At 24.2% G+C, this 13,885-nt stretch overlaps 1 protein-coding gene and 1 long non-coding RNA gene across 4 annotated transcripts in view; one reads left to right on the top strand and one right to left on the bottom strand.

Annotated features, from left to right (window-relative positions):
* Positions 1–3,512: 3,512 nt before the first annotated feature.
* LOC136084088 (uncharacterized) lies at positions 3,513–12,456 on the top strand. 2 transcript variants are annotated; one of them, XR_010640320.1, is made up of 3 exons: positions 3,513–3,821; positions 11,484–11,563; positions 12,318–12,456. It is a non-coding gene; the product is annotated as an uncharacterized LOC136084088 (long non-coding RNA). The 2 variants fall into 2 exon arrangements; XR_010640321.1 differs by lacking the exon at positions 3,513–3,821 and adding an exon at positions 6,313–6,416.
* LOC136084087 (uncharacterized) overlaps positions 12,160–13,885 on the bottom strand; it is a 41,423-nt gene continuing 39,697 nt past the window's right edge. For both annotated transcript variants that reach the window (XR_010640319.1, XM_065804235.1), the window contains one exon: positions 12,160–12,467. Coding sequence is in view for 1 of the 2 variants with exons in the window: in XM_065804235.1 (XP_065660307.1) it covers positions 12,245–12,467 (223 nt within the window). In the remaining variant the exon portion in view is untranslated. The remainder of the gene's footprint in view (positions 12,468–13,885) is intronic.

Genomic DNA, 13,885 nt, shown 5'->3' with positions numbered 1-13,885 from the left:
AGAAAAGTGTCTATTGAGGTATTTTTGGCTTTTAGTTCATTAACTTTTTGACCATTAAATGAGCAAATGTTATTGGCTCAGTATTCGAATTGTTCTCATGTCTTGTCATGGCTGTCGTAGGAAATATACGCAAACTTTTGCAATTGTCATTTAATTTTTATATTTTCTCGCATTTCCTTTTTAATTAAATTTGCCTCCGTGCAAAAATCTTGATTCTTAAAAATGTTCTATCTTCTTAATTTTAAAGAAATTTTTAAAATTATCTCTTATCTTTAACGTCTAATAATTTCAAACAATTGATCTGTGCTTTTTTACACCTTGCTTACCAGCTCTAAGCGCTCTTAACCCTTTTGCGACGAGTGACCCGTTTGGCGGTTCATTAAATTTGTTTCTGAATGACTAGCTACACGCATGGTGATTCATAAACAATTTAAATTGTTTCAAAACATCTATAGCAATTAAGGAAAACTTTAAGCTTATCTTTGAAATGTAAACAGTTTCTTAAGTTAATGCTTCAAACCGTTTGTTAACTGCATTTACAGATCGCTTAATAATCAATTTTACAAAATGACTAAAAACAGATTAAATTATACTGATATAAATGAGATCCTTGATACTTTGTTCAATGATAGTGGTGGATATTTTTTTTGTTTGATCACAACTATAAATCTTTTTAAAGTATTTAATATCGAAAACGATATACTTATGTATTTCTTATTTATTTGGCAATTAAGGCTTCGTCAGCCTTAATTGCATCAGCACTAAATAAGTTTTAACCGGTCCTGGAAAACGTTTAAACACTTTTTTATTGGTTGACTATAAACCCACACCACAGGTTATGAGTTAAAATAACACAATTGTAGATAACTGTCTTGTTCAACCAAATATCTTTTTAACAAATAAGTAGTTTTAAAAAAGATCTTCTTCTCTGGTATTGTTTTGTTACAAAGCTTATTGCCATTGTAAAAACTTTTTTTCTTTCTTTTTTTTAAATCACTACAGCAATTAAAAATTTCTCATTCTCTAGGATGTTCTTTCATTATTTTATAAAAGTATGAAAGACCCTCGTGGTGAGCATGATTGCAATATAAAAAAAAGGAAAAAAAGGTTTTTACAATGATTATAAGCTTTGTAACAAAACAATACCAAAGAATCAAAATAACAAATACAAATACCAAAAAATACAAAATACAAAAAATACCAACCACAAATACCAAATCATTAACTATAGTTGATAAAAACTTTTGCAGCCATTACCACTGTAAAAAATATTTTATACATAATTCTACAGCACCAGCTGGTGGTCCTTTTTTCTCAACAGGCATTATTTGTATAAATTGTAACCTAAAAGAATGGTATTAACTCTAAACGTAAAGAAATACCAAACACCTTTTAGCAACCTATACCTCAGGAATGGTTGAATCAAGAGAAGAAGTGGTAATAAAGGAATTAAAAATGATTGAGTCACAAGACGAGGTGGTTGTGAAAAGAAATTGCTGTAACTGTTGTTTAGACAGCACTATTACGGAATACTTTGTTTTCATTTTTATTTTTATTTGAAAGTTATACTCTCACTACCACTATATTCAGATTTTAATTAAGAGTTTTATGTAATAAGCTATTTTAAAATGATTTTTTAATTAAATTTTAACAATCACAGGCTTCTTTCAAAAAATGGGATCATAATAAAAAAAAAAAAATTCTTTACACAAAATACAACATAATTCTATATATTAGGTGTTTACTCGTAAGTAAATTTATCTATACTATTTTAGAGAGTATAATTTATCAAAAACTTAAGAGTACCACAATTTACATAAGGGTCTTGGGCAAAGTTGTGCAGTTGCCAAGTCCATTCATGGAGCAGCATTGATTGCAAGAGAATCTACAAAATTGAGCAATGAGGTTTTTATAAATCTACCAAATCATACATCAAGACTACATTTCATGCTCTAATACTTTTAATCTATTTTAAAAAATATATTTTTCTAGGTTAAAAGCATTATATTTTATTATCATTTCTTCATATTATTTTTGTTGCAATATCTGAACTGATTTAAGCATCTGTTGATTTAAATTTAAATTATCTTTAAAGGAACTTTAAATAATTTACTATTTAATTTTGGATCGGATTATTAAACTTTTCTTTTTTTTTTTCTTATTAGTATCGAATAATAATATAAGTAGGGTTAAGAAAAAAATGTATGCGAAGATATTCGCCGATAAATTGTGCGCATGCATTTTTATAACTTTTTTTGCAATTTAAATTCATTAAAAACCGCTAAATTGTTTTCACAAGACAGGCTGACAAAAAAAAAGAATTTTAATTCTAGTTTTCATAATTATAAAAATGCTTTGATTAAAGAGAAAGTCAATAAAATAATGAAAAATTGAAATATTTAAGAAACTCGTTAAAGATATATCGAGTATTCTTTTATCATCATTGGAAGACTTGAATATGATGATGCTCCCATATCTTTGGTGTACGATTATTTTGGCAAAATGAATAAAAAATTCGCAAATTAGGAAACTATTTAGGAAATGGTTATAGAGCGCCTTAAATTCCTGAATATCTCAAATATGGGAACTGTCAATATGCTAATACCGAAGTATGCTGCAAAGGATTCTACTTTGATGAGGATGAGGCTGATATAATCAGTTCAATTTAAGAATTACCCCTAAAAAAAAATCCAATAATTGTTCAGACAGTTGAAAGTGAAATGATAATATTTGTTTGAGAAGAGACAAGTTTTAAAATGAGCGCAAAGATTTATTGGGACATTGTTGATAGTCAGAAATATCCAGCAGTCTTTGGAGTTTCAATTTCTTTTGTTGAAATGATTTTTTCGTCAGCAACATCAGAGAGAACTCGGTCGATTTATCAATTTATTCATTTACGATTAAAAAATCGCTGAGAAACAAACGCATATATTGCTTGACAAACGAACGCGTAAAAAAAATTAGTTTTTTATATGCCAAAAGGGTTTAATGGATACAAACGACAAAAATGACTAAATTTTAGAGGAAGGAGCAAGTTGCAGCGATACGGTGTAATACAAAAGTAAATTAATTTGTAAAGTTTTGTGAAATAGAGACTCGTTAAAACCATGAAAATAATTTGAAATATTTACTAACATAATTAATTACAGAAAATCAAACAAAAAATTATTTCTTTTAATTTAAAATCACCTGCGTTTAATTTAAAAAACATTTTGTTTTATATTTGACAATATTTAATTAATTTCATATATCATTCATTTGATAAACTTGAATTCGCATCATATGCATATTATGCGCATAATTTTTGAATGGTATGCGCATATATTCGACGACATGCGCATAAGTTCCAAACCCTAAGTATTAGGCAACTAAAAATTTACACAATGTTGCAACTGATACTAAGTTTTATTCTACTAATACTTAAAATGGCTGCTTCATATATAACAAATAATAGAAGAGTTATAAGGCATGTTGATAGAGATATAAAAGAAATTAATATTAAAAGTTGTGATCAAAAAAATAATTTTTCTTCCAGTAATGTTTCTAATAATTGTCAAAGTATTTGTTATGACTAAGTATATGAGAGTGATATTGACAATGTAAGATAAAATTTTTCTGTTCGAGGTGATAATAATCAGTATGACAATAATTTTAATAAACATTGTTTGACTACAGACTCAGAAGAATTTTTTTAGAATGATTTTTACCAATATTTGTCTGAAGGAAATTTGATGCTAAGTTAACATAAGTTAACTCTTATGTTTGCAGTGAAATACTATTATTCAATAAATTTCTGATTTTTTCTCTTCATGTTTATGCAGGTAATATATCATTTTGATTTTATTTTTTACATATATTGTAATGGTAATATGTACAAACATTTTACATATTTTTGTGATTTCTTATATGTCTGCTTAAAAACATGATTCTTTACACATAAGAATAAAACTATAAAATAAAAAAAGTATTTTGTGCTGCTGAGTTTGGTTCGATTTTTTTTTGTTTCTAAGCTAAAATATATCAAAATTAGGATTTTGAAAGAAAAGCAAAAGAGTTTTTTATATCAATACCAAATCACGACATTAATTTTTGTTCAGAAATCTCCCGATTGCCATTTTGTGCGTGTTTACACATTTACAGTCATAGTAAGTAGAAACTATGTAAAATTAACACCAAAATTTTAATAGACCAATCAATATCAAAAGTTTTTTTTTTCTTTCTGAATGGTTTCTATCAGTACAGACATTTTGCGCTAATCTTGAATTTTATTTATAAGAAAACATAACGTATGTTTATGTACCTAATCCTACCATTTTTTTATTATATCAAGATATTATACTTTCACATTTATAAAATAATATCAAATTAATATTTGCAGAAAAAATATTACTAAAATTGGACAATCCAATTAAAATTGTACTTCTAATTATTAAAAAACTAAAAATCTATACGTAAAATAAATTTTTAAACTTAAAATTTTGTAATATACCAAAATTAAAAACCAAAAATCTCCAAAAATAATTTAAAGAAATTAGGACTTAATAATCTATTTAGAAAATAAAATAAAAAGAAAATTCTTCTAAGAAAATGATGCTTCAAAAATTATTTCATTTGGTTAATAATTATCAAAACTTTTTTTCATTTAACACTGTGTTTCATCAATAAAGATATAACTATATATATATACATATATATATATATATATATATATATATATATATATATATATATATATATATATATATATATATATATATATATATATATATATATATATATATTTATATATATATATATATATATATATATATTTATATATGTATATATATATATTTATCTCTCTTTCTCTCTCTCTCTCTCTCTCTCTCTCTTTATATATATATATATATATATATATATATATATATATATATATATATATATATATATATATATATATATATTTATATATATATATATATTTATATATATATATATATATATTTATATATATATATATATATATATATATATATATATATATATATGTATATATATATATAATATATATATATATATATATATATATATTTATTTATATATATATATATATATATATATATATATATATATATATATATATATATATATATATATATATATATATGGATATTAGTAAGTATAAATAAATATATATATATATATATATATATTTATATATATATATATGTGTGTGTATATATATATATATATATATATATATATATATATATATATATATATATATTTATATATATATATATATATAAATATTTATTTATTTATTTATACTTACTAATAAATATTATTTTTATGAAATTTATTTTATCAACTATAAAACTTAAAAAAAAATTTTTAAATGTCAAGTGACAAATAAATAAAATATTTTTAACATTTACATTTTAAGATTCCAGATGAAGTCTTAAAAATAGTTTATTTGTTTTTTAATCAAATAATAAAAAAATTATTTTTTAAAAATGGCTGCCAGTTTTCTGAATATTAGTCAAATTGTCACATAGAAACATTAGTAATAAACTCAAACTTAACTTGTACTTCATTTATAAAAAAATTAAAATGGTTCATAGTGCGTAAGGTTTATATTTAGTTAAAGATTTTAAAGTTAACTCCTTGTTTTAGGTTTTAAGACTTTTTGAAAATCAAAAATGTCAATTTTCACAAGAAAAAAAAAGACATTTCAAGATATATTTATTAACTTTCAAAATGTATAGCTAAAAAGAAAGATATTAATGCAAGTATCAATTTCAAATTTAAAACTGTGTTTATTGAAGAGATAACATAATGGTTTATCGAACATCTTTTTGTAGACTTGTTTATTATGATTAAGATAATAATAGAATGTGTAAAAATACATATATTCTTCCATGAACAAAAAATGAAACTCCTATTTCAACATATTAACACATTAAAACATTCCATTTTTGACCAATTAAACCTTGATCCTTGGGTTCTTAATTGCATATTTTAGTGTAGACTGAACCAAACGTAAAAATATTCCAGTCTACACGATATTTAGTTTTAATAGTCGCGCAGACAATTCGCGCTGAAAGATTTTGGCGAAAAATTAACGCCGTCAATATTTGTTTTAAACAATATTTTTATTCATTAAAATAATAAATTTCTCACTACTCATGTCCTAACCAGCAACAATCTGGTTTTAATATAATATTTCTTATTTAGAGAATAAACATGAAATATTTTATACATTGATAATTTAAGCAAATAAGTTATCTTTTTTTAAATGCTTTTTTATTCCTTCACATTTTAACCATTTTTAGTATCATTGTCAGAGTGCTTCAAAATTCAAATGCTGTTGTGTAAACGAGCTTGGGTAAACGGCTCTAGAAAGACAAAGTCATAAATAAAAAAATTATAAAAAGGTATTAAAACAAATGCAAAAATGAAACAACTAAAAGAGCAATAAATTTTTAGTTACAATTTTATTTTTTTGTTTATTAATTTATTTAATCCATTAAAACTTTGTGTTTTACCTTTTACCTACATAGCGGGATGGCTCACAGTATTTTCAAACTACCATCTTATTATTACTTTATATTTTATACTTTATAAAGTATAAAATATAAAGTAATAATAAGAACTAACTCTCCACCTATCCCCATAATTACAATAACCCAATCAGTTTTTGTTTTCCATTAAATCTACTCCATCTAGCTATTCAACCCTTCCCTACAATTTTGGTGAGAAAAAAGTTTGTTAAAAACAGTTTGTTAAAAATAAACAAATTGAGACTTACTAAGCATTTTAAATATAAAAGATTTTATGTATACTTTTTTATGTATGTTTTTTTATGTATTTTAAGTTAGATTTATTTTGTCAATTTGCATACAATGTTATCCTTAAGATATGATAAATATTTATAATTACAATCAGGCTCGGGCAAGTAGAAGACAAAATGACTTATCATCAAGACCCTTCGTTTAATAGAGAAAAATATAACTTTACAAGTATTATACAAATGAGTATTATACAAAAGTATAATCTAGTATTATACAAAAGAGCGAATCTAAAAAGTTAAATAAAGTATAATTTGCATTGTTCTTATTATTATCGTAATATAATCTTTTAAGATTTCTTGTTGTAAAATATTGCTTTTAATCTAAACTGGTGGTATTTATGTAAAACATAAATTATATTAAAAATATCATATGTTAATAAGCAAAAACACGTATTGCGACATGGATGTCATGAGTTAGTTTGTTTACATAAAGAACCATCGAAATTTTTAGTACTAAACCAAACAAATTAAAAAACAAAAAAACAAAAAAACAAAAAAAAATAACGTTTTGCGTTTTAGTTTTACTTAAATAATTCATACTAAAAATAAAATTCGATAGAACTAGAGATGAGCTACAAAACCACATTCATAACAAAAACTAATTTTTATAGTAAAAGGAACAAAATTTATGCAGTTATTAGTAAAATTGAATTATTAAAAAGTAATGTACTTTGGAAAATTTGAGTACATATCAAAACAATGTAAAATTCCATCCATATTTTAAATGACTTTTTTTTTTGAATGACAAGAAAGTTGTTTCTCTACAACTAACATGTCAATAACAAGTTCATATATAGTTACTTTATTTACTAATAATTTATTTTTTTCGAAGGAATACATAAAACATATTGGAAAAAATTGTAAAATAAAAAAACAAGCACACAAATTTTTTATCGACTTTCGCTTTACTTTTTCGTCAACCCAACTGTTAATCACAGTTATTTTATTACCATATTTGTTAGTTTGACAATTTCCCATAATATATTGGATAAAATTACTTAAGATGACCAGCTTAGTTTCATTTAAAGTCTTTTTAAATTATTGACCTAAAAGTAAATTTATATAGAAATGGGTCAAAAAGTAAATTTATATAGAAATGAGTAAAAAAGCAAAAAGTGAAGCAACAAAATAGCAAATATTAGGTTTAAAGGATGGCTCAATGACCAGTAATAGAGATCAGTAATTGCGTCAAATATACTTTTAAGATATTTAATACAAAAGGAAGCATTTAACGCCATGTAGGATTTCATTAGGATCTTATATTTCTTCAAGTAAAAGCCAATCCTATTATAAATTGTCGTGACTCACCTACGCATTCAACAAAAACCGTGAAAAATACATTTCGTCAAATACAGTTAAAAAAATTTTACTTAGAAGAAAATGTTGACGTTTAGAAGTCAGCTCACAAGATTAAGGTGGTGTAAGGAGAATATTGGGCGGTCTTAGAGAAGTGGAAGCAAGTATATATTTTAGTAATGAAAGTAATTTTTATCAAATCGGAAAGGTATAGGTACCGTTTTATTGTACTGAGGTTGCATAGTAGCGGCAACAGTGTTGGTATTTAGGGCTGCTTTAATTTTAATGGAATTGGAGTGTGTAACATTAATACAGGTCAAATTAACCAACATACATATATAAAGATGCAAGAGAACAGCATGGTACCATCAATGGGAATGCTGATTGATTGAAACGAATAGTTGCAATTTCAATAAGATTCAGCGCCTGCCTAAAAACTTGTACAGTAAAAACATGGATAAAAAAATTAAGTAAATTTAATGCTCTAGCGGGTTGATCACCAAACTTAATTTGAATCGAATCTATTTAGGCCTAACGTGAAAAAGAATAAGTCAAGGCGCAAATATGATCCATAAATAGCCTAAAGCAAAAATTAGATACCATTTCGAGAAGAGTTCCCATTGAAATTTGCAAAAATCTTGTGAAATTGATGCAAAAATGATGTTCTGCTTGCAAAAACAACTGGGGGATTTTTTATATACTAGCTTAGATGTTATTTTTGCTGCTTTAATTTTAAATCTATATAGCAGTTTTTTATTGTTATTTTTTGTTTTTTTATTAGGTAACGTTTTTCTAAACATTTTGTGTTTTAGTATGAATATATACATATCTATATATATACATACACACACATATATACATATATATATTAGTAAAAACACTTATCTAATATTTGATTACTTCAACACTGTGTTTCACCATCAGTAGGTTCATCAAAAAGAATGTCTAAACATGAAGAAGTTTTCAAATTGTAGAAAAATTATTTCACAGGAAGTTGGGAACTGTTATAAATAATAACATAATTATTTATACATAATTACATAATTATTATTACATAATAACTGTAATATTTTGCAACCAGGAAGTTGCATCAACTACATTAGATAATTAAAAAATCATGAAAAGAATTCTTTAGAATTAGGATAAATTTGGACTGGTCATTTATTTTATAATTTTTTAAAAGGAACTTATTTTCATGTTTGCATTTAGAAATTAATTCTGATTTTTTATTCAGTAAATTTTCTTGATCTAAATGAGTAACAATTTCAAATTTTTCTTGTAAACATAGCAACATTTTTTGGAAATGTTATTAGTATTTTTTATGTTTAGAAGATAGTTTGTGATTGGCATAACATTTTTTCCGTTTGCCCTCGGTTAAGCCAATATAATGTTTATCAGGGTGTTTTGCGAGGAAACAATGCATTTGTAAATAATATTTTTTGATAAGCATTTGGCATTCATAGGGCAGTCAAGTTTTTGCTTGCAGTTACAATTCTCAGTATTTTTTTCTTTGAGAAATTCATTTTTATTAATCAATGCAAACATATGATCTTTTATAATTCTTTCAATATTTTTTGAACAGCTATAGCTCACTTTATTAGTGTTTCTGTTAAAAATTTTGTGCTATTTATTAGAGGGAGGGAAATGTTTGTCAACTAATTTTAAAAACGCTTTTCCAATGTTTGTTTAAAAATTTTTGCTGTACGGAGGGTTGAACTAAATTATATTTCTATTTCTATTTCGACTTATTGCAATTTTTGTTTCAAACTTTTGCTCAAAATTTTTAAATCCGCTTTTTTTAAGAGCATCTTCATACACGCAGTTTGGAAGAGTTAAAAATATTTTTATTAGAAGAGTTTTGATTAAGTCTATTGTTAATTGAAATGGGAATTTGTTTTAAGATTTGAGGGGTATGATTCCAATTTATATTAATATACGATAATTCATCATTAGGTTTTTTATAAGGCCTATAAGAATTTTCCGAGAGGTTAAATGTGACATCAAGAAAATTCACAATTTTTAAATTAATGTTAGTCTCAATTTGGAAGCCAATGTTTTTGAAAATTTCTATAATATTTTTCTGACTTTGTCAAGTTGAGGCCCTGATTTTTTGCATTATTATTAAGCCATCATCGCAGTACAAGCCTAATTGATTAAAATGAACTATTTTAGCTAAGGAATTTAAAATATATAAGCCCACAAATTTGCAAATTTCTGTTTCGTTGTAACTTCCCATTGTTACATCAAAGCATTCGTGTGTGGTTTTTTTCTTTCACGTCTCGTTATTAAAATAGAGTCAAGTTTTTCTGCAATGTTTAATTAGACGAATAGTGTCGTCTGTAGTTTCAGTGTGGGTTTTTCCAAATTCTATTGTTTTATCTAAAACTTCTGCTGTAATTGAGGGGTAAAAATCATTAATATCAAATTGTATAAACGTGCATTCATTTTTATTACTAATTTTAGAAAACCAGTTTAAAACATCAGTGGTGTTTTTCCACTGTTGCAAATTTAATTTTTTCCGAATAATATTATTTATTTTATCTAACGTAATTTTATTTTATTTTTTATTATTTTAGTTTACAAAGTCAGTCGTTATACAATTAAATAGACTGTTAAAATACTTTTACAAATATATAAATATAGCAGACTAACAATATAAACTAGGTTTCCGAAAGAAGATCACAAGGATCTTGTCATCGGGACCTTATAAAATATAATAAAATATATAGTTTTTTACATCTTTTTTAGTATATTTTTATTTACAATAATTGTGAAGTGCAAGGTATTATGAAGAATACATATATATTATTCTTTGACACGAGTTAAACTGTAAATAATATAAACCATGCATTATTAACATGCCCTAGTTCACTTTTTGAAGGTACTAGTAGCCTGCAAGGGAGTTTTATTTCAAAATTTGGTTTATGATCTTTTAGTGTGATAAACGCTTGCGCTGGTGCGACTGATTCAATTCTAGCATCTAAATTAATTGTTTTAGCAATGTTTTGGCCTTCTTAATTAATTGAATTTTCTAAGTTTTTTGAGGATTTTGCGTAGTTATTAGAAATATTATCGCGCAGTAATTTGTGGTGATTATCTGGGGCAATTTGGTATATGTTGCTTGTTTTATCAGCAAAAACTTAAATATTAGGGTTTGATTTTATATTATTAATGTTTAACATGAGTTCCTTTTGGAAATCATTGTTAATATTTTGAAATTTAATTGTTTTAATCAAGTGTTACAAATCGTTTTCAAAGTTTTCTAGGTTAGGAATAAATGGTGGGGTGTTTTTTGTTTTGAATCCGAAATTTTCTTTTTGGTTATTTTCAATTATAACCCTTTTTTTGTTTTTAGATTCTAAGTGTTCTACAACTTTGAAGATGATAAATATGAATAGTAATTCCGATTTTAAAGATAATGAAAACTTAAAAATAGTAAGATTCTTTTTTATTAATTCTTACACATCAAAAACAAGTCTGTCCACGACTGAAGCATGCGGCAAAAAAAAAAAATATATATATATATATATATATAAAATGTTAGTATATTTTACAAATAGAGTGCTTAATGTTCTTAAAGAACAGATCAATAATAAATTAGTAAAAAAACTTATCTAAATTTCTTCAACAGTTTGTTTCGCCATTGGTAGGCTCATCATTCTTCCTGCTGGCGAAACAAATTCTTGAAGAAAATTAGATAAAAGTAAATTTATTTATTTACGCTTGTTTTGATTGAATACCATTTTTATTTTTCTTATTATAATAAAAAATTCCTTCAATAGCTGTTTTAACAGTAGGGTATAGCAGGATTAGATTTTGGTTTAACAGATTTCCGGTAGCTAAATTTACTCGTGCCGTTAACTAAACGGAGACAGAATACGAGTTTATTTTATCGCTGGAGTTAAAAACAGCTTATTTACTTTTAACCAGCCAATAGCTTATCGCAGTGTTTAACGGAGGGATGTGAATACGGCTGCAGTACGTTAAACTATCGCAATGGACTGCTGAATGAGTGGTAAATAAGTATAAAATTTGCATAAAAAATGTCTTTATATACAAGTTATAAAAAAAGTTTTTCATTTATATACATTGTATAATTGAAAAGTAAAATAATTATCAAAGCTTAAAAACACTAGTTGTCACAATAACAGTCGATTTTTCGGCGGACTCTATTTTCTTTTTATTTAAGGTTTCAGGAACGCATAGTGAAATTAACGATACTGCAACAGTAACAAATAATATCAAAAGAAAAGAAAAATACTGGTTGAATGGAAACGGACGATCTTTATTTGCCAAAGACCATGTAAAAAGACTACCAAAACTTGCGGGTCCTATAGATCTAAAATAAAATTATAACTTTATAAAATATGTATATACTTGCATTAGCATTTATCTTGTACCGCTTCTTTTTGTTACATCTTTTAAAATAAAATATATAAAAAATACAGACTTATACGTAACCAGATTTTTTGCTAATTAAAGTTGTTTAAAATTCTTTATTTCATGTTGAAAACTTTTTTTTTTTTTTAATGTTGAAAACTTTTGGCTGATAATTTTTTATGAGCTGCAATTGGAAAACCTCGTCTAAAAAATATTTTTATTTAAGCTGATTTTTTAAACACAACACAATAGTTAGAATGAGGTTTATAGCCAACTTATATTGCCAATAATATATATATATATATATATATATATATATATATATATATATATATATATATATATATATATATATATATATATATATATATATATATATATATATATATATATATATATATATATATATATATATATATATATATATATATATATATATATACACACATATACATATATATACATATACATATATATATATACATATATATATATATATATATATATATATATATATATATATATATATATTTATATATATATATATATATATATAAAATATATATATATATATATATATTTATATATATATATATATATAAAATATATATATATATATATATATATTATATATATATATATTTATATATATATATATATATATATATATATATGTTATTTTGGAATTCAGTTATGATCTAATGTAAATTTTAAGCATTTGGTTTGAAAAAACGACAAAGAGTTTGATGCAGACCTCGTGATGCACTCTTTGAAGTAATGTTTTTTTAAGATATAAATCTGAGGAAAACTGTGAAGTAAGGAGGTGGCTTACGTATGGCTTGGGGATGCTTTGCTTCAAATGGTATGGGAACGCTGATGAATATTGAAGGTATAATGACAGGACAATTGTACTCCAATTTACTTTACAAAAGTTTATTTCAATCTGCGAAAGAATTGAATTTAGATTGCAAATTCTTTTTTCAAGAAGACAACGACCTTAACTACATCAGTAGAGTAGCACAATAACTTCTCAAAAAAGTTAAATTACCATTCTTAAATGGCTGCCACAAAGCCTTAATCCCATTAAAAAAGGAACAAGTTGAGCGCGGTACTACCAGGGACGTGGATATATTTTTGTTTTTATTGTTCGACTCTATATATATATATATATATATATATATATATATATATATATATATATATATATATATATATATATATATATATATATATATATATATATATATATATATATTCATAAGCCTAATTCATAAGGCCTAATTTATATATATATATATATATATATATATATATATATATATATATATATATATATATATATATATATATATATATATATTTATATATATATATATA

The sequence above is a fragment of the Hydra vulgaris genome, chromosome 08 (genome assembly GCF_038396675.1).
Source record: "Hydra vulgaris chromosome 08, alternate assembly HydraT2T_AEP".
NCBI classification, from domain to species: domain Eukaryota; kingdom Metazoa; phylum Cnidaria; class Hydrozoa; order Anthoathecata; family Hydridae; genus Hydra; species Hydra vulgaris.
The sequence above is the reverse complement of the archived record's forward strand: the minus strand, read 5'-3'. Positions and strand labels throughout refer to the sequence as shown.